Genomic DNA, 26,852 nt, shown 5'->3' on the forward strand with positions numbered 1-26,852 from the left:
TTGTAGTCTTAGAGAAAACTTTGATAATGTTGACTGGAATGTTCTCTCTTTCAAATTCTGAAGGTGGCAGGGGTAAAATACAGGGAGCAAAAGACAATTTACAATTTGTACAGAAACCAGATGGCAGTTATAAGGGTCAAGGTGCACGAAAGGGAAGCAGTGGTTGAGAAGGGAGTGAGGTAGGGTTGTAGCCTACTCTTGATGTTATTCAATCTGTGTACTGAGCAAGCAGTAAAGGAAATAAACAAAAATTTTGGTGTAGGAATTGAAGACCACGGAGAAGAAATAAAAGCTTTGAGGTTTGCCAACATCATTTAATTCTGTCAGAGGCAGCAAAGGACTTGGAAGAGCAGTTGAATGGAATGGACAGTATCTGGAAAGGAGGATATAAGATGAACATCAACAAAAGCAAAACAAGGATAACGGAATGTAGTCGAATTAAATCAGATGATGCTGAGGGGATTAGATTAGGAAATGAGAAGCTTAAAATAGTAAGAGAGTTTTCCTATTTGGGAAGCAAAATAACTGATGTTGGTCAAAGTAGAGAGGGTATAAAATGTAGACTGGCAATGGCAAGAGAAACAATTCTGAAGAAGAGAAATTTGTTAAAATTGAGTACAGATTTAATTGTCACAGAGTCCTTTCTGAAAGTATTTGTGTGGAGTGTAGCCATGTATGGAACTGAAACATGGATGATAAACAGTTTAAACAAGAAGAGAATAGCTTTTGAAATGTGGTGCTACAAAAGAATGCTGAAGATTAGATGGATAGATCACATAACTAATGAGGAGGTACTTATAGAATTGGGGAGAAGAGAAATTTGTGGCACAGCCTGACTAAAAGAAGAGATCGGTTGGTAGGACACATTCTGAGGCATCAAGGGATCACTACTTTAGTACTGGAGGGAAGTGCGTGGGGTAAAAACCACAGAGAGAGACCATGAGATGAATACAGTAAGCAGATTCAGAGGGCTGTAGGTTGCAGTAGTTACTTGGAGATGAAAAGCCTTGCACAGGATAGAGTAGCATGGGGAGTTGCATCAAACCAGTCTTTGGACTTAAAATATGGTATTTGTGTAGGATTGTGTGCTGATGCTGCTGCCGCCGCTGCCGCCTGTAGAGAATACAGAAGACAATTTCCTAATCACTGAGTACCAGATTCAAGAGAGTTTACTCACATTTTCAATCAAGTGTGTGAACTGGTACAGTGCCCAGCAGACACATTTCATCTGAATGTAGGGATGAAGATGATGACATTATTCAGGTGTTGGAATTAGTTCTTCAACAAGCACTCACAGAATTTCTACATGTATACATGTTCCACACAGAAGAATATGGTGAACATTATTAATGAACAGCCTCTATCCTTATCACTTACAGTGGAGTCAATACCTTCAATAAGGTGATGAAGGTAGATAATCAGAATTTTGTCATTGAGTAATGGCACGTCAAGGAGTAATCTCACTAATAATGTGTAGTGATGAAGACACTCACACGCTTGATGGTATCAATAACATTCATAACTCACAGTAGTGGTCTGACAAATACCTCCCAAGCCTTTGTGGACAGACGTTTTCAAGAATACTTCTCAGTAAATGTGTGGTGTGGTGGTGTGTGGAGTGGTACTGATTGGCCCTGTTGTGTTACTGTGTTGTCATACAGGGCCCTCTTGTCCAGACTGCCTTGGAAATGAGCTTCCAAGCATTACTGAAAGAGGTTCCTTTGGTACAAGGATGAGTGATGTATCATCTAAATTTAATATTTCCCTGAAGACGAACCGACAGAAATGGTTACCTTTTCTTTGCCACCAAGGTCACTGGACCTTATCAATTTAAGTTTTTGTCTGAGGGGATGGTTGAATGCCAAAGCCTACAAAGCAAAAGTAAACACAATAGACAAAGTGAGCATTCAGATTATGAATAATGTTACACTCATAAAAGAATTTCAACATGGCTTCAGAAGACATGTCATGTTGTTAAGAGAATTTGAAAGTGCACTGAAGATGGAATAGGAATTTATTAAAATCATCTTTGAACTTAAATGATATGCCTTTGTTCAACACCTCCAGTGATTACTTGGGTTACATTCTAACAGCTGTATCTCTGTAATCAATAAAGCTTGGACACACAATATGCGGAATGTTTTATTTGTATTAGTTGGTATTATCACCTCCTAAAACACTTCCTATTCCTCCAACAACACCTTGTATACACGATTCAATGAAGCCTGGTTAACATACAATCATGGAGGCTAGCTGTTTGAAAGTCCTTTGTCCTACTGAACTAGATCAACCTGTAGGTTCCAACTAAAATGGCATGAAAAACCACTCCACGATCATCACTACTTTGTATATTTCCAGTCACTAATGTTCTCTGTCATAATCTTCTGCTGTATGGCAGGTAAGGTCAATAAAGCCTTTATTCTACAGACACATGCAGAAAGAATATTCTTTAAAATTGTTAAATGAACATCTTTGAGAAGCCTCCTCAAGAAGCTTGAGATTCTTGCACACACATACCAATACAATTACTCCCTAATCGGGTTTGTGGTTAATAATAAAAATGAATTTAGTATGAACCGAAAAAATTCAGGATCACAATAAATTAAACTCCTCACAAACAGGCCACGAAGGCCCAACAGTACTGATCGGCCGCCAAACAACCCTCAGCCCATAGGCATCAATGGATGCGGATATGGAGGGGCATGTGGTCAGCACACAACTCTCCCGGCCACATATTAGTTTCCGAGACCGGAGCCACTACTTTTCAATCAAGTAGCTCCTCAGTTTGCCTCACAAGGGCTGAATGCACCCCGCTTGCCAACAGCGCTCGGCAGAACGGATGGTCATCCATTCAAGTACTAGCCCAGCCCGACAGTGATTAACCTGACGGGAACCAGTGTTACCACTGTGGCAAGGCCATTGGCCACGATCACGATAGAAGAAGTAAAATTAATTTCCATACAGAATATCCCTATCTAGAGTTCAGAGATGAGTTTTATATTCTTGTGAAAAGTCTAACAGGTTGCCATCAAATATCAATGAGTCATTCTCTCTATGGTTTATCAGAATATATAGACTAGGGTCAACACCGATGCCCACATTAAACAGGCCTTAAATACCCCAGTCCTGACAAAACTCTACCATCTGGTGAGCAAGATATATGGGACAGGTGAAATACCCTCAGACTTCAAGAAGAATATAATAATTCCAATCCCAAAGAAAGCAGGTGTTGACAGATGTGAAAATTACCGAACTATCAGTTTAATAAGTCACGGCTACAAAATACTAACGCGAATTCTTCACAGATGAATGGAAAAGCTAGTAGAAGCCGACCTGGGGGAAGATCAGTTTGGATTCTGTAGAAATATTGGAACACGTGAGGCAATACTGACCCTACGACTTATCTTAGAAGCTAATTGAGGAAAGGCAAACCTACGTTTCTAGCATTTGTGGACTTAGAGAAAGCTTTCTACAATGTTGACTGGAATACTCTCTTTCAAATTCTGAAGGTGGCAGCGGTAAAATACAGGGAGCGAAAGGCTATTTACAATTTGTACAAAAACCAGATGGCATTTATTAGAGTCGAGGGGTATGAAAGGGAAGCAGTGGTTGGGAAGGGAGTGAGATAGGGTTGTAGCCTCTCCCCGATGTTATTCAATCTGTATATTGAGCAAGCAGTGAAGGAAACAAAAGAAAAATTCGGAGTAGGTATTAAAATCCATGGAGAAGAACTAAAAACTTTGAGGTTTGCCGATGACATTGTAATTCTGTCAGAGACAGCAAAGGACTTGGAAGAGCAGTTGAACGGAATGGATAGTGTCTTGAAAGGAGGATATAAGATGAACATCAACAAAAGCAAAATGAGGATAATGGAATGTAATCGAATTAAGTTGGGTGATGCTGAGGGAATTAGATTAGGAAATGAGACACTTAAAGTAGTAAAGGAGTTTTGCTATTCGGAGAGCAAAATAACTGATGATGGTCGAAGTAGAGAGGACATAAAATGTGGACTGGCAATGGCAAGGAATGCATTTCTAAAGAAAAGAAATTTGTTAACATCAAGAATAGATTTACGTGTCAGGAAGTCGTTTATGAAAGTATTTGTATGGAGTGTAGCCATGTATGGAAGTGAAACATGGACGATAATTAGTTTGGACAAGAAGAGAATAGAAGCTTTTGAAATGTGGTGCTGCAGAAGAATGCCGAAGATTAGATGGGTAGATCACATAACTAATGAGGAGGTATTGAATAGAATTGGGGAGAAGAGGAGCTTGTGGTACAACTTGACTAGAAGAAGGGATCAGTTGGTAGGACATGTTCTGAGACATCGAGGGATCGCCAATTTAGTATTGGAGGTCAGCGTGGAGGGTAAAAATCGTAGAGGGAGACCAAGAGATGAATACACTAAGCAGATTCAGAAGGATGTAGGTTGCAGTAGTTACTGGGAGATGAAGCAGCTTGCACAGGATAGAGTAGCATGGAGAGCTGCATCAAACCAGTCTCAGGACTGAAGACAACAACAACAACAACAACAACAACAACAACAAATGCCCCAGTGCACAGAGAGCTGATAATTTTATGTGGAGCATTTATATAAAAACATAATTTGAATTATTATACATAAACATCACTGAATAGTGTACGGACAATTTTTTTCTTCTAAATCTGTTATGATTCTGTCAATATACATCTATAAAAGTAATCTAAAAGTATACCATAACTGTGCTATCCAGTCACATTAATGTGACCACCTGTCAAAATCCAGAATAACCACCTTTTCTGTCCTGAAAGATACCGATAGGGATGTGGAGCCAACCCCAGTGCAGTGGCCAGCTATGCTAGATTTCTCAGCTGAGGATCCGTGGCACCCAAGGTGGTCCCACAGTTTGTCAACTGTGTTTAAATCTGGGGAGTTTGGTGGTCCAGCAAGTACAGTAAATTCATCCTGGCGCTCTTCAAACCACACACATACATTGTAAACAGTGTGACACATTGCACTGTTCTGCTGGTAGATGCCATCATGCCAAGGGAAAAAAAAACTGCATGTAGGGGTGGACATAGTCCCCAAGGATAGGTGCAAACTTATATTGATCCACTGTGCACACCAGAATAATGAAATCGCCCAGGGAATGCCACAAAACATTCCCCAGACCATAACACTCCCTCCTCCCCTCCATCCTGAGCCCTTCCAATGATTGCTGCACAACTTTTGCCTTCAGACATCCATTGTCAGATGGAGCACAGAAAGGGATTCATCTGAATAGGCCACCTGTTGCCACTTGGTGGACACCCAGTTGCGGTACTGGCATACAAATTCCAGCCTTCCATCACTGATGAACAGCAGTCAACATGGGTGCATGAACCAGGTAACTGTTGTGGAGGCCTATACGCAGCAATGTTCACTAAACGGTTGTTGAAGAGACACTGTTGGTAAAGCCTTGGTTCATCTGGGCAGTCAGTTGCTCAACAGCTGCATGTCTATTCGCCTATACACATCATCTTAACTGTCACCTCTCATATCTATGGCACATGCTGCGCCACAGTTGCCTTGGCACTAGTTTTGGATAGTGCCATTTTGCCATGCAAGGTATACTTTAATCACGGTGGCATGTGAACAGTATACAAACATAGCTGTTTCCGAAATGCTTCCACCCTTGGGCCAAAAGCCAATGATCATGCCCTTTTGGATGTCAGATAAATTGCTCCATTTCTGCAATACAACAACTGCACTGTTTCCAGTGTCCTCCTGGCACGCTTTATACACCCTCCACTCATAGTGCTGCCACCTGCCAGCTGTGAGTGGTTGCTGTACACTGATGCTGAACATAGACAGTGGTCACATTAATGTACAATGTGATTGGACCATGTATCTATGTGACTACATTACCACTAGTTGTAACTGGCTCATTGTCTACTTTACAGTTGTAAGCCAGTAATGATGCTTCTGCCAGCTGACATATAACAAGATTTGTTCCACATACCTAAAGGCTCTCCATCATGACATATTTATGGAACCTGATGTGCAAATGAATGACAGTGACTGTTACTGCTTGCAAATCTGTGGTGACTAAAACAGGTGAGGTAAAATTTCACTACCGTCACATACAGCAATGACTTATTTCTCTCAGAAGTGAGAGCCCTTATGAAGTGTGGGCCGAGTGACAAAGAGTTTACAAGAGTGTATTAACAAGCCTCGTAAAAAGCCAATATAAAATCGCTTTACTTTTCACCTCATTGAAGAAGTACCTGAATCCATAGCTGAGGACACAAATATACACTACCAAGATGGAACTCAACACAGAGGTAGCTAATTTGAATCCTGGTAGTGGAAGAAACTTCCTGTCACCAACATTTGCAGTAGCAAAAGGAGAACTGGTAGCAGAAAGCTCCTAATTATCAAACCTCAAAGCTCCTAATCATCAAACATCACACCAAGGTTCTAGATTAAATTTCAAATCTCCATGCAGTGTTTCAAGGTGTGAAAAAAATGAGACTGTTGGTGGCAACTTTTTTTCAGTGAGAGAGTGATCTTAGTGCCTTATCTGACACTAAATGAGATGCACAGTGTTTGCTGGCTGATAATTTCACCCTGGTCCATCCTTTGATTGTGTACTCATCCATAAGAACACAGAAATAATACTGTACTGCACAAGCACTCATCACAGTGCAGCCCAAGACAGATAACACACTTGACATTTTCCAACAGGCCATACAAAGAGGACAGGAAAGTACCCCACTAAATGTTGCCCAAAACAATAGTTTAGAATTCTTCTATTATTCTCAATACATTACCTGGTTACTGGACCAACTGTGTAAGTGGGGTCTGTCACACTAAATACTATGTTAAGAACACATTCATTTTCTTACTTTATGAAAATTTATTTCCACTAATTCATACATTTTCCAAAACAGGGAATATGAATAAATCACTTCAGGCCAAATCAGAAGAACAAGATATGTGAAAAACCAATTCAAATTCCAACTTATGCTTCTTCATTACTGTTATGCTGACATGAGCATTTTTCTAGTGCGCCAATCTCGGAGGTTTTCAGTTAACTTCAGTTTCAAACATCTGAATAATGAAGCACAGCAGGATCAAATTATAGTCTTGCCTATCACTGAGTAAGCTAACAGCATTGCACACTGGGAATTCAAAAATACAATGTCCATCACTGACGAAATAGTTTCCAATTGCTTTGATGAAATCTCACAAGACTTTGTTCACAATTTTGGTTTCTGTTTCATCCAAAAAATACAATGGTAGGTCCAAACTTTAATTGCTGCCACTGTTGCATGAATGAAGTCTCAATGAATGGACCTAAAAATTGCTAAATTCTGCACATAAATGTTTCTCTGCATCTCTTTCTGGTCAAAAGTCTGCTAGTTAGGTACCCAACACAGGATTCTCTCCTGTTCACTTTTCATGATGAATGCAATGTGCTCATTCAATTGAGACATCTACAGTATTAACTAGATGGTTTTCTATGTTTAATAACAATGGACAATTCACTTTTTTAATATTTGAATCTATACATCACACTGCAGATGTCTGCCAACTACCAAATGCACATCATATCCACTTGAAAATTTCATCAAAAATGTTATTAAATTAATGTTTTCTATGAGATGGCAGTTTAATAACAATTCCCATTTCTTCATTAAAATTTTCCAAACCTATCACTCTACCCTCTAAACATTCCTCTTGAAGAACTAAACGGGATATTCTTTTTGCATTAGCAGTTTGGTCCATGATTGATCTTTTCACCATTTACATATATATAAATGAGAGAAATAGTGCAACAAGCACAATTTCTTTAATAGAAAGAAAGTAGTGCAACAAGCATGATTTCTTTAATGGAACTATTTATTTACTGATAGCTTTTTTTCTAATTTAAGTCTATCTTTAGATGGGAGCAAACATTTCTTGTGGCATTTAATTTCTTATGCAGATACAGTATTATTTTCTAAAACAGTACAGAGTACACAATGTCTTCTGTTGCCATGATGACTCAAGGGTCTCCAGCAATTTATGGCAAATTTAACTTAATTAAAAGCATATTTGTCAAGCTCATGTACAGAGAAATCTGTAAAAATACTTACGCATGCATTGTGTCCATGTGTCAGATATGTCAACCATACCCATGAGTGCAACTGTAGTGCAGTAAAGAATATATAGGCAAAGGACTGGATTGACAACATTCTGCACTAGCACAGGAGTCCTTGCATACAGTGACCAGTGGAGATGACAGACTGCAGCTAGCTGCAGCAACCGTAAAAAGTAGGCGGCAAATTCCAGTTGTGGGACAAGAAGGTTGGCAGCAGCTGCAGCAGCACTGCAAATAACATACAAATGCGAACATACTCTTCAACACATGCACTTGTTGCATTAGCTCTATTGTGTATCAAAATGACAAGATGTGACTTGAAGAAAGAGTACAGAAGGACTACATATTGCCCAGTTGTTGACTGTATCCTCCAGCTTACTAAAATGTTAGTAGTTTAGTTATTTACGCATTCCACAAACTATAGACTTGCAAACTTCAAATTTGTCGATTGATTTATTGTAATACACATATTTTCAGCAAATATACAGTTGCATGAAGATCAAATACAAAAGTTCATTGTACTTATATATTTTATACTCATTTAGTTCTAGATTTGTTTTACTTTAAAATTTCTTCTGTCAGCATCTTTAAGAAGCAGTTAAAAGAGTATTATGGCTGTGTAAATAACTCATAAACCTAAGAAACTGTCAACCAATGATAGGACAATTAAAGTAATATTAAATACAGACTTCGCTCCAGTTAATATGGCAGTGACAGGCCATTTAATGGGCAGAAAGGTTTGTAGGGAATGCAGCACACCACAGTGGTGTCAGGTGGAAAGCTGATTCACTAGAGTTTCTCCTTGCCACAGTGTGAAGTTCTGTGACTATTTATTTCTGTGTTTTAATTCTCATTTGGTAACCACACAAATCTGATGCTATTCATTTGTATGTTAAATTAGTTATACAACAGCTTCTCTGTGAACTGTTCCAATTGTTCTACACATGAACATGCATGACTGTTCTGAATAAAACACTGTCTCAAGATACCGCATTACATTTAATATGTGTGTCCTCACTGTATTACAACTCAGCATACGTATTAAGTTCATAAGTCTATCAACAGACTGTGACAGTGATGATCCTAATGTGATACAACTACAGGAAATAAAGTCAGCAATACAGAAGCATCACACCAAATTTTCAACAAACAGGGAACTTCCAGACAGAAAGCGCACCAGTAATATCCGGCTACCCCCATGTTGATGACAGTACAAAGAACTCTGAATCACCATCCACAACAAAATTGAGGTGTCAGTACAATCCTTGCCGATAGAGCCAGAAGGATTTGCACACCGGAATACCTGCATGCCAAATTAAAACATCTAAAGCATGCTTTCAAGGAAAGACATAAACAGAATTCTAAGACCAAACAATGAAAGGCCAAAGGACAACCATGAAAAACAATGATGGGAGATTACAGTTTTTATTCCTTTTAATAAACAAGGTAAAAGATCAGATTGTAAAGATTTTACAGAAACATCACATTAGAACGGTTTTTAGACCAACAAAGAAAATATGTCAAGCACTCTAATCTGTGAAGGATAAATGTCTTCCTCTGTCGGCATGTGGCATATATAACATACCACATACATGCTGAACAACGAAGAGAAGTGTGAATACACCTGTCAGATGGCAAGACTCAATGGAGGAGCAATGCCTCTGAAGAAGTCCAGTGCAGTTCTGGATGAAACATTATGAACAGAAGAGTTTTATGGACCACGACCTTATACCCCGAAAGGTTTATCAGGAGCAATAACTCCGTTTTGGCCGCAAAACCCAGAGTTATGGATCGTGCAGGCAGAGGCAAGTTTTCTCCACGCTGGAGTCACCATGGACTCCACCAAATTCGTGCTGACAGTAAGCCAATCACAGCATCGTTAAGCAGAAGAGGTGTAAGGCATGATAACCTTGCCTCCAGATACAGAAGCACATGCAAAACTCAAGGTTGAGTTAATTTGTAGAGTGTCTGCTTCGCAAGAAGAATGAGTGAGACAGGTACTGAAGCAGGAGGCCACTGGACAGAGAAAACCATTCCAGTAACTAGTCCATTTATGAAGCAAAGTTGACGCATGCATGGTGCCAGATACATTGTTATGCACATTATGGAGTTACCAACTCACATCACAGGTAGAAGCCATTATAGCTTACCAAATGGAAATGTTGCTACACATTGTAACTTACTTGACAGACAGGATTCAGCATGCAATTGTGCCGGCCTCCTGCACTGGAAACCTGACGACAGGTCACAGCACACCAATAGTGACTCATGAAGATTACAACAGCTTCACAAACAAGGTCAATGCACTGAGTAAACAGATCAGTTAACTACTTTGTGATTGGTATGCTAGGTGGTGTTTCCATAAGGCCATGTCCTACATAAGCGACATAAGCGACTGTCAGCAAACGACATCTGGATATGCAACTTTCCAGCTACAAGCAGCAGCTTCATGCAATATGCTGCGGTGGCCTGTGAGCGTCAAACTCCTACTTAGAGATGGCTACCAGAACCAATCAGCTCTTTCTACAAAAATAACAAGCTACCACCCTGCAGGTAATGGTAGGGTTGAACACTGCTATCGGTCGTTAAAAGCCACACTAATGTGCCACGAGTCAAAATGGACATCTGCTTTACTGTCAGTCTTATTTGGCTTACATAACATATGCAAGCCTAACCTGGACTCTTCACTGGCTGAGTTAGTATATGGAGTTCTATGGCTACTTGATGAATTTGTTGACCCATGTGCAGCCAAAATCAATACCTTAAATGAATTACATTTCATTACTCACTTAAAGACAATGAATGTCACAAAACCGGCCATGGAAGTCCACAAACCTTTGTGCATCAAGAGCTGCAATCCTATGGATATGTAATGTTGCACAAAGATGGTGTAAAACCTAGACATTCCCATCAGTACCAAGCCCAACTCTGTCTCAATTGATAGGGTTACTCCATTTGCAAGAACCATCATAACCAAATGCTGCTCAACGCAACCAGTCCCAGCTTACACCCGAAATTCAATAACCTCCATCAGAATGATAATCTGCTCAACAACCATGCCACACGTGTTCCAAGCAGTACATACTCTTTACAGTGTAGTTCTTGGATGACACTCCTAATGCAAATAAAGAACGATTCTCCGCTTTCCCCAAGAGGGCTAGTGTAGTGACACACAAAGGCTTCAGATGGACAGTGGATTGAGGAGCTGTCAACAGGGTCACACACGAACTGCCAGGAATGCTGTGAATGGTTCCTCCTTGCCACAGTGTGAAGTTCTGCGAATATTAATTGCTGTGTTTTAATTCTCACTTGGTTAACGAATAAACCTGATGGTATGTGCTTGTATGTTAACTAGTTACGCAACAGTTTCTCTGTGATCTGTTATAATTGTTCTACACATGAACATGCATGACTGTTCTGAATAAAACACCATCTCAAGATACTGCACTACATTTCATATCCATCCCCACTGTATTAAAACTCAGTATACATATTAAATTCGTAAGTCAAGCAACTGACTGCAACAGGTTGATAGCAAAATAGCATCAAGTGATGGTAATATCATGTAGCATACAACAACACACTGATATGCAAGACAAGATCATTGTATATAAACTATGTGATCAAAAGTATCCGGACACCTGACTGAAAATAACTTACAAGTTTGTGGTGCCCCCCATCGGTAATGCTGGAATTCAATATGGTGTTGGGACACCCTTAGCCTCGATGACAGCTTCCACTCTCGCAGGCATATATTCAATCAGGTGCTAGAAGGTTTTTTGCGGAATGGCAGCCCATTCTTCACGGAGTGCCACACTGAGGAGAGGTATCGATGTCAGTTGATGAGGCCTGGCACAAAGTTGCCATTTCAAAACATCCCAAAGGTGTTCTATAGGATTCAGGTCAGGACTCTGTACAGACCAGTGCATTATAGGGATGTTATTGTCGTGTAACCACGCCATCACAGGAAGTGCATTATGAACAGGTGCTGATCATGTTGAAACATGCAATCGTCATCCCCAAATTGCTCTTCAACAGTTGGAAACAAGAAGGTGCTTAAAACATCAATGTAGGTCTGTGCTGTGATAGTGCCATGCAAAACAACAAGGGGAGTAAGCCTCCTCCATGAAAACCATGACCACAACATAACACCACCGCCTCCAAATTTTACTGTTGGTACTACACCTGCTGGCAGATGATGTTCACCGGGCATTCGCCATACCCACACCCTGCCATCGGATCGCCACATTGTGCACCGTGATTCGTCACTCCACCCAATGTTTTTCCACTGTTCAATCGTCCAATGTTCATGTTTCTTACACCAAGCGAAGTGTCGTTTGGCATTTACCAGCACGATGTGTGGCTTAAGACCAGCTGCTCAACCATGAAATCCAAGTTTTCTAACCTCCCACCTAACTGTCATAGTGATTGCAGTGGATCCTGATTTAGTTTGGAATTCCTGTGTGATGGTCTGGATAGATATCTGCCTGTTACACATTACGGCCCTCTTCAACTGCTTGCGGTCTCTGTCAGTCAACAAACAAGGTCGGCCTGTACACTTTTGTGCTGTACGTGTCCCTTCACATTAACACTTTACTATCAGACCTAGGGATGTTTAGGAGTGTGGAAATCTCACATACAGATGTATGACACAAGTGACACCCAATCACCTGACCACATTGGAAGTCCGTGAGTTCCGCGGAGCACCCCATTCTGCTCTCTCACAATTTCTAATGACTTCTGAGGTCACTGATATGGAGGACCTGGCAGTAGGTGGCAGGACAATAAACCTAATATGAAAAAAATGTTTTTGGGGATGTCTGGATACTTTCGATCACATAGTGTATTTGTGTGTTGTGGTTCTCAATAAAGAACTGTAGATACTACAGTATTTTGATGATGAGGTGGTTTTGTTTCCGCATTCGTTCCACAATTATGATGGATTCAATGTTGGTTCAGTAATTACAAGAACAGCAGCATCTGCTGCAACAGCAATATCAGCAACAACAGCAGTTTGAGTGACAGCAACAGGACTTTGGGTGACAGCAGCAGCAGTTTGGGCAGCAACAGCAGCAGTCAGATTTGCTCTGTCAGTCAGTTATCAGTTCTCGCAGTGCTGATGCCCATCAGACATCATCCTCTACATGTCCAACCACTCCTCCAAGCGAATAAAGATTGAGATTAATACGTGCAATGTGTGCAGCAACATTTCACATTGTTTCAGGTAGAGGACTTGTCTTGGACTGAGTCCAAAACATTTCAATTTGTTCCCAAAACTTGCTCCATTGAACGATCTAGAGGCTTTTTTTATTGTTGAACTGTGCGAGTTGCTCAGTGCGTACTATCTTAAAGAAACCCACTCAGTGCTTCCCATAATGATTGCTCTACCTTCGTGGTTTAACTTAACTAGGAAGTGCATATTTGTTTGTACTCATTGCACTCAGTCCTATGCTAACTCTTTGATACGTGACATTGCCATCCACTGTGATCTGGGCAGGGAAGTATGTCGCAAGGCTTTGCGTTAAGAAGATCCTACAGTAGAGGTGATTCTGACTATTACACAGGCATTTGAGGTGCCCTGGGCTGTGATGTAACCATTTGAGAACATCTTGGAAGTCATGTTGGTGCATGCATTTCCACAGCAAAGGTGTTGATCACTGACACCCTCGTCATGCTCATTGGGTCTGCGATGCTGTTTGCTGACGGATGGTGCTCCCTCCTGACAAATGAATATGCTGCCCGCACCAGTAGGCATCGTGCATGCCTTGTCATAAACAAGGGCACACAGCAGCTATTTGCTGTGGCTCCCCGAACAGCCAATCCTGGTCACAGACATGGAGTCCACAGTGTTATCACAGTGCCCTTACAGGAGCTCAGTGCAGTAAGATCTATATTACGCTGCACATTCAGCTACAGTAATTCCATCTCCAGGTCAATATTGAGGGCCACTACATCTCTCATGAATCTTGAAACCTGTTATCACTTGGGTCGCCCCACTCTTCGTCAACAGATTGTCGTTTGGTCAGTTATGGTGAGCAGCAAATTCCTGATCATGGCTAGTTTACAATTGACATTACCTATCACCAAATATTCCAGAGATAATATAGCCCCCATTCAGATCTCTGGGCAGGGACTACTCAGGACGACTTAGTTATCACGAGAAACAAAACTGGCATTCTAAGGACTGGAGCGTGGAATGTCAGATTCCTTAATCGAGCACGTAGGTTAGAAAATTTAAGAAGGGAAATGGATAGGTTAAAGTTAGATATAGGGAGAATTTGTGAATTTTGCTGGCAGGAGGAGCAAGACTTCTGGTTAGATGAATACAGGGTTATAAATACAAAAACAAATAAGGGTAATGCAGGTGTAGGCTTAAAAATGAATAAAAAAAATAGGAACGCAGATAAGATACTATGAACAGCATAGTGAACACATTATTGTAGCCAAGGTAGACACGAAGCCCACAAGTACCACAGCAGCACAAGTTTATAAGCCAACTAGCTCCTCAAACGATGAAGAGGTTGAAGAAATGTATGATATGGTAAAAGAAATTATTCAGACAGTTAAGGGAGACAAAAATGTAACAGACATGTGGGACTGGAATTTGATAGTAAGAAAAGGAAGAGAAGGAAATGTAGAAGGTGAACATGGAATGGGGGTAAGGAATGAAAGAGGAAGCCACCTGGTAGAATTTTGCACAGAGCATTACTTAATCATAGCTAATACTTGGTTTAAGAATCATGAAAGAAGGTTGAATACGAGGAAGAGGCCTGGAGACACTGGAAGGTTTCAGACAGTTTATATAATGGTAACACAGAGATTTAGGAACCAGGTATTAAATTGTAAGACATTTCCAGGGGCAGATGTGGACTCTGACCACAATCTATTGGTTATGAACTGCAGAGTAAAACTGAAGAAACTGCAAAGAGGTGGGAATTCAAGTAGATGGGACTTTGATAAACTGAAACATTCAGAGGTTTTAGAGAGAAAATTACAAACTATCAGATTAATAAGTCATGGGTGCCAAATACTAACACGAATTCTTTACAGATTAATGGTAAAACTGGGAGAAGCTGACCTTGGGGAAGATCAGTTTGGATTCCATAGAATGTTGAAACACACTAGGCAATACTGAACTTACAACTTATTTTGGAAGATCGGTTAAGGAAAGGGAAACTACATTTATTGCTTTTGTGGACTTAAAGAAGGCTTTTGACAAAGTTGATTGGAATACTCTCAAATTCTGAAAGTGGCAGCAGTAAAACACAAGGAGCAAAAGACCATTTACAATTTGTACAGATACCAGATGGCACTCTTGAGAACTGATGGGCATGAAAGGGAAGCAGTGGTTGAGAAGGGGGTGAAACAGGACTGCAGCCTATCCCTGATGTTATTCAATCTGTATATTGAGCAAGCAGTAAAGGAAATGAAAGAAAATTTGGAGTGGGAACTAAAATCCAAGAAGAAGAAATAAAAACTTTGAGGTTTGTCGACGACACTGTAATTCTGTCAGAGATAGCAAGGGATCTGCAAGAGCAGCTGAATGGAAAAGAGGATATAAAATGAACATCAACAAAAGCAAAATGAGGGTAATGGAATGTAGTCAAATTAATTCAAGTGATGCTGAGGGAATTATATTAGAAAATGAGACATTTAAAGTTGTAGATGGGTTTTGCTATTTGGGGAGCAAAAGAAATGATGATGGTCGAAGTAGAGAGGATATAAAATGTAGACAGGCAATTGCATGAAAAGCGTTTTTGAAGAAGAGAAATTAATATTGAGTATACATGAAAGGTCAGGAAGTCTTTTCTGAATATATGTGCGTGGAGTGTAGCTATGCATGGAAATGACACATGGATTATAAACAGTTTAGACAAGAAGAGAATTGAAGTTTTTGAAATGTGGTGCTACTGAAGAATGATGAAGATTAGATGGATAGATCACATAACTAATAAGGAGGTACTGAATAGAATTGAGGAGAAGAGATATTTGTGGTACAACCTGACTAAAAGAGGGGATTGGTTGGAAGGACACATTCTGAGGCATCAAGGAATCACCAATTTAGTATTGGAGGGGACCGTGGAGGATAAAAATTGTAGAGGGAGACCAAGAGATGAATGCATTAAGTAGATTCAGAAAGATGTAGGCTGCAGTAGCTATCTGGAGATGAAAAGTTCTGCACAGGACAGAGTAGCATGGAGAGCTGCATCAAACCAGTCTCTGACTGAAGACCACAACAACGTCACAAGGGCAATCACATTTTTTGGCAATCAACATTGCAATTTCAGAAAACATTTTCAGTCTTGACACATTCACAATTTTTTAATTTCATGTTCAGGATTCAGCGCATCTTGTTTCCAACTGCATTCTGTTCCAGCCACTGTCAGGCATTCAGGTATCTGTTTTCATGTGGCCTGAGTGCCACGATGGATTATGAAGCTTCCATCACCATTAACCCTATGGCCATTACCAAGTTTTAATACGCTCAAACTATTCTTTTTGCTCTGTGACCAGCTGTCAAGGATGACTTAGGTTGCAGAACCTGAGCATTATTGAACCAGTTCACTCTTCCCAGTAAGTTATGCCTCTGATGGTTATGTGTAAGCCTCAGGGGGCACTTCATTTGTGCAGGAATTTTAAGTCCACCATTAATGTGTCAATAGTCATTTGCTATCGCATTCCATGCACTGAAAAAATTCTCAGGAAGTGGAAGTCAGTGAGTGTTTTTCAAAAATTGAATTGGCAGATATGTACCTGCAGGTCATTAAAACTCCCTTCTGGTCATAACAATATATATACATGCATGCCATTCAACATCGTGAGTGCTTTCACAGTTTTTCAGAGATTTTTAGAATAGTTATTGCAGGATGTACTGTGCTGCACCAACTATCCTGATGATATCATTGTCACTAGTCCTTCACAACAGGAACATCTCACTAACCTTCATATCCTGTTCACTAAACTGCAAGAGGTGGGTCTTAAGTGCAATTTGCAAAAGTCAAAGTTTTCCAGATGTAAATAGGGTATCTGAGCCACCTGCTTTTGAAGTATGGTGTCAAACCTATGGAACAGCATGTGACAATGATTCCCAACCTACCTCCACCACAGAAACTGAAGGAACTCCTTCCCACAGATGCTTCCCCCCACACGGTTAGAGCAGGAGGAGGAGGAGATTAGTGTTTTAACGTCCCGTCGACAATGAGGTCATTAGAGACGGAGCGCAAGCTCGGGTGAGGGAAGGATGGGGAAGGAAATCGGCTGTGCCCTTTCAAAGGAACCATCCCGGCATTTGCCTGAAGCGATTTAGGGAAATCACGGAAAACCTAAATCAGGATGGCCGGAGACAGGATTGAACCGTCGTCCTCCCAAATGCGAGTCCAGTGTGCTAGGTTAGAGCAGTCTTGGCTCACAAAACTGCTGAGGTTCTAAACAGCCTATCGCTTATGCCTCCAAGATATGGATAGCAATACAATTATTCTCAAATCAAAAAGGAGGTGTGTGCCAGCAAACTCACATGTGGTGTCAAGACGACCGCAACAAATGCCATCTCTTCACCAATCATAAGCTGCTTGTAGCACTCCTCAGCCCTTGTTCGCAACTTCTCCACAGAACCTTTGTGCTTTGTATTCAAGTGTTTATCACTATGAGATTCACCACAGATTGAAATCATAGCATGCAAATATGGACGCACTGTTAACACTTGCCCATGGCACCTGACCCAGATATTGACAATGCTCAGATTGTTTGTTTTCAGATCAATGATCATTTACAGCAAACACTGGATTGACTTCCAGTTAACAGCCCATCATACAGCCCACACCACCTGTCAGGATCCTGTGTTGCATCAAGCAGTTCAGTTTTTGTGCAATGGTAGGCCCAAGTGTTTGCTCACCAAGGAGTCTGAACGGTGCACTCCTGCTTAGCACCATTTCAGATGACACCCACGTCATCATCCCTCCAGTCCCGAGAGCTCACATACTGTTCTCCTTCAATGTGGCCAGTGGGGCACAACCTACATTCAGGTACTGGCACAGTGCTTTGTCTACTGACATGGCATTGACTCAAGATACTGAAAAGGTCTTCAGTGAGTGCAAACAGTGAGTCGAGCAGCAGAGGGCTCCACCATAGACTTATGTTCCATGACCCACTCCCAATCGGCCATGATACCACGTCCACATCAACTTGCAGGCCCCTTCTGTAATTCCTTGTAATAGTTGATAGTAACTGATGCACTGTCTGATCATCCATATGCTATATGCATGTGTACCACAGTAGAAGCTACTATGTAGGCACTAACCCAGGTTTTCACAAACAAAGGTGTGCCCTGGACAATCGTCTCTGATAATGGCCCATAGTTTGCTTCGGCTTTGTTCCAGACTTTTTTGCACCTACCACGCTTTACCCACCTCACTTCTGCTCCATTTCACACGCAGTCAAATGAGGTGGCAGAGCATTTGGTGCACATATTTAAGAATGAGTTAAAACAGTGCTTGGCAGATTTGTCAGCAGACTCAGCGTTGTCCGTTTCTCAGCATGTACAGGACCACTCCACTGAACTAGGCCTCCTGGCAGAAATCTTCCATGGTTATCAGCCCTGAACTCTGCTTCATCTGCTCTACTGTGCACCACAACCTGAGGTGTGTTTGTGTCCTTCACTTTACAATCTGTGTGATACTGTTTGGATGGGCACTTTCTGATTGTGGTCTGAGTCGGCTCCAGGCGCAATCAGTGGATGTCCATGGTGGATGCCAGCAGGGTGACCCTCTACCGCCATCAGAACCAGCTGCGCACTCGGTGGGGTCCTGAACCACCTCGTCCACATACGCCAGCTCACCTGTGAGTGCTACCCCACCTCAGGGGCAGGCGTAATTGGTGCACCTCTGGCCACCACCAGCGGGTCACCTTGGCAGACCCCATGGCCTCCTTGGCTATGCCTGGATTTTGCTGGTGGCTCTGCACGTTTTGTTCTCTGCCTTTGTTCACTTATATGCCTGCCGTGTTACCTCCCCAGAGGAGGGAAGAGGTGTGGTAGTGTGCTCACATATGCTGCCACAACGACCACAACATTTATATTCAGCATCACCCACAAGAAGGTAATATGAGGGTGCCTGCTTCATTTGATGGCAGTGCCACTGCTGGACATGTGTTCCCAGTGGCACACAGCAAGCAAAGCCTCATTCTCTTGTGCTTCAGCAGTGCTACGTAGATGTTCCACTCACAGACTTAAAACAGTTCTGTGGTGTTTTTGGGCAAACATTGCGTGCAATCTGACTTGACCTACACTTTTGGTTAATTTTCTCTCATGCTTGCATATTTCCAGTGCTTGGTTGACCACCAATGTTCATATCTGTGTGTGGCTGCCAATAAAGAACTGAACATACTACAACCACACAAAAAAATAAAGCAAAGCTGTGTTCGGATAGAAAGGTTGGATTAAATACCACAGTGCTTTACTACTCATGCTCTTATTGGAGATGGTGTGTCCTTGCCTTCCTCAAATCTTTGAACTAACTTACTACATCAGATATAAGGGGGTCCAAAGTTAGTGCGGACTCCCAACTGTGATGCAACTTGCCATATTCCACATGGATAAATTATAGCCAGATGTGAAATAATCCTTAAGTGCCAGGAAAAAAATTCTAGGACTTACTGGAGATTGAATTTCTGACTTTTTGGACTTGTAGCCTGGCACTTATCTACTGAGCAAAAGAAAAAAAGGGCAAGTGCAGCCAGAACTCACACTGTTAGGGTTCCATATAGACTTAATTATGTATGTAGACAATAATGATAATAATAATAATAATAGTGTCGTGTAGCCCAATGGCCTGGTGCAAGTCTTTCTATGAGTTTGCAAGTATCAAAATGTGACATGCATGGTCATATCTTTTGATTGCACTGAGTTAGGAGTTTAAATCACTTACACTGGCAAGGGACCAAAATCACTTACAGATCTTCTTAGCATCTGCCATAAATTTCAAATTTATACATAAACCCATTCCTGCTTAAAAGGAGTCTTTACAGATGGCCGCACCTTTTAATTGCATTGCCTTAGAAGCTTAAATCATTTACTTTGCCAAGAACCGTAGATCTTACTATCTGACAAACTTCAGCTTTATACCTCGTCCCGTTCCTGACAAAAAGGCATCTTCACAGTCAGACAGACATACAACAAAGTGATCCTATAAGTGTTCCATTGTTACAGAACCCTAAAAACTATGGGAAACGACAGAACTAATAAGTTTGTATTTGTTTGCACATGGAAAATTCAGAAGATAGTTTTAAAGGTAAGAAACCTCCATAGCAGGAAGGGATGCCAACTGAAACACAACAAATAAGACACATCCCGACAATCATTCTTCCCACGTACTACTCATGAGTGGAACAGGGTTGGAGGGATCAGCTAGTGGTACCGAAAGTACCCTCCGCCACATACCATTAGGTGGCTTGTGGAGTATGATGTAGCTGTAGATATATTAACTGTAAAATGAGTGCTCCCTACAAGGGAGGATTTCAGTACCTCGGATGAAAGCTTTGGTAACTATCACCAGTAAAGAGCATGATGACTCCATTTGTCTCTTAAATGTTCTGGATAAGGCATTTGAGAAACTAATACGTTAGTGCAGCATGATGTGTCCACATCATCTAGTGTTTAAGAGGCATAAATCCACATACGGTTGTGGCAGATTTACCAATAGTAGTGCTAGTAGTTTAGTAATCAGGGTAAAATATTAATGGTAGTTATGTGAAGTAGGAACGAATTACCTTGTAACACCACTAGGGCCATACATGAAAGTTCTTGGCCTGGGTCAGAAACTGGGTCAACATCCACAAAATTTTGTTCTGTAATGTTGTTGTTTTTTGTGCAGGGTACTCAGCACTGTTGTTATCATAGCCTGCCTAACAATTTAGGTAACTGAGCTGCAATTAATGTGCAGGATTTTATGTGGCAAGGACCACAAACAAACTGTCCACCAGAGTTAAAGCCGCCATTCTGGCCACCACCAAACTGTGACTAACAAAGTTAACCATCCAGTTTTGTTTTGTTTTATTTTATGGCACAAAAACAACTAGGGTCACACACGACTATGTCAGAACTGTATAACAAGAAGGCAAAGAGAGGAGTTAAAAACAACTACACGTTAATCCCAATCGACAGAAGAGAAGACAGCTGAAAACAGGGACATGGAGAGAAAGAGCTACAAAATATGCCATAGAGAAACGGAGGTCCTGAACTAAAAATTAAATGTCCTTTGCCATATTGCTACGACAGATAAGAAGTAAAATGCAGTTGACAACCCACGCGTCGTTCGCTAGAACGGCCGATAACTCAGATGGCAAACACAAACAAGAATGTAAGTGGTTACATAAAGGACATTCTGTCAAGAAATGGTGGACTGTCAAAGGTTGAGCACAAAGTGGTGAGGGAGCACTACTTTGCAAATGGCGATGGCTAAAAAGACAGTGCCCAATACAAAGCCTAACTAAAATGATCTCCTCAGGGTGAGAGGGCTGAGAGGAGGTTGTCCAGGAGAGGCTTACTAACCCGTAGTTGGTTCCCATGAATGGAGGACCAGTGGTGATGCCAAAGTGACAACACCTGCTGACAGACGGCAACACAAAGATCATCAGAGGTGTAAGGACTGCAGCCTTGACAGCATCAGTGGCCTCGTTTCCTGTCAGACTGATGTGACCAAGAACCCACATAAACATCAGCATGGCTCCATAAAAAGTGAGCAAATGACAGCTTTCCAGGACCCATTGCACTAAGGGATGGATGGTGTACAGCACACAGAGGCTTCAGAGGGCACTGAGAGTCGGAGCAGACAATGCAATTGAAGAGCCTGTGACGCAGGATGCACTGCATGGCCTGATAGAAGGTGAAGAGCTCTGTTGTAAATACTGAGCAGTGTTCCGGAAGCCGATACTGAAAAAATGTCGGTGTCAATGACGAAGGCACACCTGACACCATGGTCCGACTGAGAGCCATCAGCGTACACAAAGGTATTATCGCAAAGTTCCGTGGGAAGATTGTGAAACTGAAGGCAATAGAGTGAGGCTGAAGTAGTGTCTTAGGAAGCGAATGAAGGCAAAGGCGAACAAGTGTGAAGTGAAGCTGCAGGAGCAAGAGCCAAAAACTAACTCCAGGACGTAATGGAGAAGAATAACGCACCTCATACTGGCAATCAAATGACTCATCGAAGAAGGAGGTACGGGACGCATGGCCAAGCATGGCAGACAAACGACATGCATATCTGCTGCTGAGGAGAAAGTCACGGCCGTAGGACAGCAGTAGTTTGGCAGCTTCTGCATACAGAGTCTCAACTGAGATGGTGCAAAAGGCGCCAGTGGTCAAACGGATGCCACGGCCATGATAGTGGATAGTATTAAGACGGCATAAGAGGGATGGATATGTGGATGCATAAACCAAACACCCATAGTCTAGTTTTGAACAGACAAGGGACCGGGACAAACGAAGGAGAGTAGTTCGATCTGCTCCCCAGGAAGTACCACTGCGGGCACACAGGACATTGAGCGACCTCTTACAGCAGGGAGTGCCAGGTAAGACATGTGGGAGGACCAAGAAAATTTCTTATCGAGCATGAGCCCCAAGACTTTCGTAGTTTCAATGAACAGAAGAGCAACAGGCCCAAGATGTAAAGACGGTGGATGAAATCAACTGTACTACCAGAAATTCATACAAACGTTTTTGTCAGCGAAAAAAATGAAAACCATTGTCAATGCTCCATGAGTAAAGACAATCAAGATATCACTGAACACGCCACCTATGAGACAAGTCCTTGGAGAACTTAAATAGATTGCAAAACAAGGGAGCCGGAGATGCCCAGTGGGAGACAGACCATTATACAGTTATGGGCAATAGCAATGAGGACGATGCTCAGACGGAGCTCTGAGGTACACCGTTTTCTTGGATAAAGGTCACTGATAAGACAGAACCCACATGTACCTTGAAACCTCGATCTTTTAAAAATATCTGAAGGAAACAGGGCATGCGGCCACAGAAGCCCCACATGTACATCCCAGTTCTCCAGCAGGTGGTTTAGGCTTTCGCCAAATTGAAAAACATGGCCACAATCTGGAATTTCCGCAGACAACCATTCATGACATGGGTGGACAAAGTGACAAGATGGTCAACTGCAGAACAGCGTGCTCAAAATCCACACTGTGCAGTGGTTGGTAAATTGTGAGACTTGAGCCACCATATCAGCCGGGCATGAATCATATGTCCGATCACCCTGCAAACACAGCTGGTAAGAGAACTGGGGCAGCAGCTAGAAGGAAGGTATTTGTCCTTGCCGGGCTTGGGTATGGGTAAGACTGTGGCTTTACGCCAGCATCTGGGAAATGTGCCCTCCGCCCAGATGCGGTTGTACGTATGAAGCAGAAAGTGCTTGCCTGCAAGAGAAAGGCACTGCAACATCAGAATTTGAACTTTATCTGGCTCTGGGGCAGCGGATCAGGATGAATTGAGAGCATGCTCCAGCTCCCTCATAGTAAAGGTGGCATTTTAGCACTCATGATTCAGAGAAGACAAGGGTATCAACCAAGCCCCTTCTGCTTGTTTCTGAGGGAGGAAGGCAGGGTGATAGTGGGAGAGGCTCAAAATCTCCGCTAAACGGTGATCCAAGATGTCAGAGATAGCAATAGAGTCCACTATGACATCGTCTGCTACTGTCAGGCCGGAAATTGGGGAATGGATATTGGTCCCAGAGAGCCGACGGAGGTTTGCCCACATGACAGAAGAGGGAGCGCAGCTGTTAAAAGAACGAGTGAATGAAATCCTGCCAGCTTGTTTGCTATCCTGAAGAACACGATGACATTGTGCATGTTTATAAAGAATTCAGTTTACTATAGTAGGATGACAACTAAAAATGCAGATAGCACGTACCCGCGTACAAACTACGACGTGGAATGCCTCAGTCCACCAAGGGATATGGACACAGCATGGTGGAGAGGAAGTGCGGGAAACAAAACATTCTGTAGCAGTAAGGATTATGTTTTAAGATATTCTAAATGGTCATCACAATTGGGGAAGTGCTGTTTGTTGAAGGTCGCCAGGGAGGGGTATAGCCTCCAGTTGGCCTTGGAAAATTGCCATTTGGATGTGCACATAGGTGGGGTAGGAGTCAGCAAATGGATGGCACACGGGAAATGGTCGCTCATATATGTGTCGGAGAGAACGGACCACTCGAGACAATGGGCAATGCAGAAGGAAAGGTCCAAATGGGAATAGGTGTGTGTGGAGTCTGAAAGGAAAGTGGGTGCTCCTGTGTTAAGGTCAGCCAAAGGGGATGGTGCACATTAAGGGAAGCAGAAAGGGGAGACATAACTGCTCAATAAGCTGGAGGAAGTCTGCCCTGGTGACATTGAATGATGGACGGATGTACTGGTAAAGAGGGAGAAGGTGTGACTATGAACGTCATTTTGTACGAGCAGCATGACTCCCCCATGACACAGAATGCCTTCCTTGGGAGGAAGGTCAAAACAGACCAGGAAGAAATGCGAGAGCGGAAAGCAGTGGTGAGGATGCAATATTGTTTCCTGGAGGCAGAGAACAAGGACACTGCTATTCTAAGAGCAGCCGTAAATCCTCTTTGTTTGATTGAAGGCCATAAACATTTCATTGAAGAAGAATTATAACGAGGAAAGGGGAGAAGGGAAAAAAAGGGTTGTCACCTTGGCAGCTGCCTAGTGCCAGCCTTCAAAAGCACACTACTACAGGGTGCAGCAGCTGGAGGATCCTGCCCCATGAGATCTACAGAGCCATCGGCATTCTCTCTCTCTGTTGATCTGTGGAGTCCAGGACAAAAAATCGGTTAGCAATGCACATCAGCAACATAGAGGTCAGCCAGGCGAGGGTATCACATGGCAAAATTGTCAAAGAGGCTCCCCAAGTCAGTGAAGGAGACGACCATTTGCCTTTGACTTCTTGGAGCCTTTACGGTTGGCAGCAGAAGACTAAGATGTTTGTTGGCTGGATGAACATAGGAAGTCTTTGTGGGAGTAGTCCTTGTCTCTTTTCCAGCCTGCCATTTGTGTAGCAGGTGATTTTCCCCCGTGAGCGAAAGTTTGGTGGATTGTTGCACAGCTGAACGAGGAGACGATGATGTTACCATGACACTGGGTGATTTCACAACCACAGTGCTGAATTTGAGGTCGCATGTCTGTGTGGCCACGTCCTTCATGGAGCAAGATGTGGCGAGAATAGTACTGTAAGTGCCAGATGGTAGAACACAGAGTTTGCAACTAGCCAATAACTTGTGAGCGACCAGATGAGGCACTTTTTCCTTTACCCAGATCTCCGGGACAGCCTGCTTAGCGAGATACATGGAACAATCTCAAGAGGAGGCAGCATGGTTGCCATTTTAGATGATACAGCAAGAAGAAGGAGGCAGACAATCACCATCGTGAGCATCCGTATCACAGGTTACACATTTGGCTGGGTGTAGACAGGACATTCAAGTGTGGTTGAAACAATAACACAGGTAGCAGCGCATTGGGTTCAGAATGTACTGTAGGACTGCGATAACTTCATAATCTTCTTGGATCTTGGATGGTGGCACCACTCTACCAAAAGCGAGAAAAAGTATGTGTGTGGGCACTGAGGATGCATCTACCTTTCTCATCATCCAATGGACAACAATGACAATCTGATCAGAGAGTTACATTTGGATTTCTGCCTCCGTCAGACCATCAAGCAGCCTAGTGTAAATAACACCACAGGAAGAATTCAGAGTTCTTTGGACCTCAACACATACAGAATAGCCACGGAGAAGCGAAGTGGCAAGCTGTTGTTGTGTTTGAGAATCAGAAGTAGTTTCTGAAAGCAAAGTGGCATTGTGTAAATGACAGCAGGATTTCACAAGGGCTGCCATTGCATCAACACCTTTCTGAATAAGAAACAGATTTACCATTGCAAAAGACTGACCGTCTTCAGTATGTGAAGCCATGAGGAACTGTGGTGCAGCTGGGAGGGTGTTTGAATTGGGAGCTTCATTCCATTTATGTTTGGTAGACATTGACTATGAAGATGATGACTGGTGCATTGCGAGAAAATCCCCACGATTGCCAGCATCTCCAACGGCGTGCTCCTTCCAACTGGTGATCCCCTTCAAAAGAGAGCGCACCTGCCTTAGGTCACACCTCCTGAACACCTGACGGGGAATAATCAGCAATTTGGAAAGGTAGCAGCTCAGGCAATCACCCCTCCCTGGGCTTGGCAATCCCTAGCTGTTGACCTAGGACTGTTAGTTAGGCATTACCCAGTCACCTGTTATGCGTCAGATGCACGGGCTGGCCTTCAGGAGTGCACAGGGAGGAAGAAGAAAAAGAGGAAACTCAAACTCCGAAGCAGAGTAAGGGTAGAAGGAGGTGAACGAAGAAAGAAAAAAGGTGGGAAAAACAGTGGTGAGACTGTTCTAATGTCAGCTATGGAAAATGCAGAACACATTCCCAAAAACAGCCCAGACATGTTCCCCAAGGGAGGGGAAAAGTAATAGCAAGAGGATAGACACGAAGCACGAAAGGGAAAAGATGCCACAAAAGCTGGGGCCTCGTGGTAGCCAAGCACGAACCCACCAGAAAGCAGCGAGCCTCATGTGGGGTTGACACCCAGTGGCACAACACACTGCTGAACACAGTTTGCTCAAGTTTAGTGGCTGCTTCACAAACTGTACTCTCTGGATCCTTCTCTCCAGCATTAGCTTTTCTGACCTATGTAGACTGGAG

The 26,852-nt window shown here is 42.4% G+C and overlaps 1 protein-coding gene across 1 annotated transcript in view; it reads right to left on the reverse strand.

Moving 5' to 3' along the window:
- Nucleotides 1-26,852, reverse strand: part of LOC126094457 (uncharacterized) — a 69,297-nt gene that overhangs the window by 34,141 nt on the left and 8,304 nt on the right. The window contains exon 2 of the mRNA XM_049908837.1: nt 8,101-8,333. Within this exon, the coding sequence (XP_049764794.1) occupies nt 8,101-8,333 (233 nt within the window). The remainder of the gene's footprint in view (nt 1-8,100; nt 8,334-26,852) is intronic.

The sequence above is a fragment of the Schistocerca cancellata genome, chromosome 8, assembly GCF_023864275.1.
Source record: "Schistocerca cancellata isolate TAMUIC-IGC-003103 chromosome 8, iqSchCanc2.1, whole genome shotgun sequence".
Taxonomy (NCBI): domain Eukaryota; kingdom Metazoa; phylum Arthropoda; class Insecta; order Orthoptera; family Acrididae; genus Schistocerca; species Schistocerca cancellata.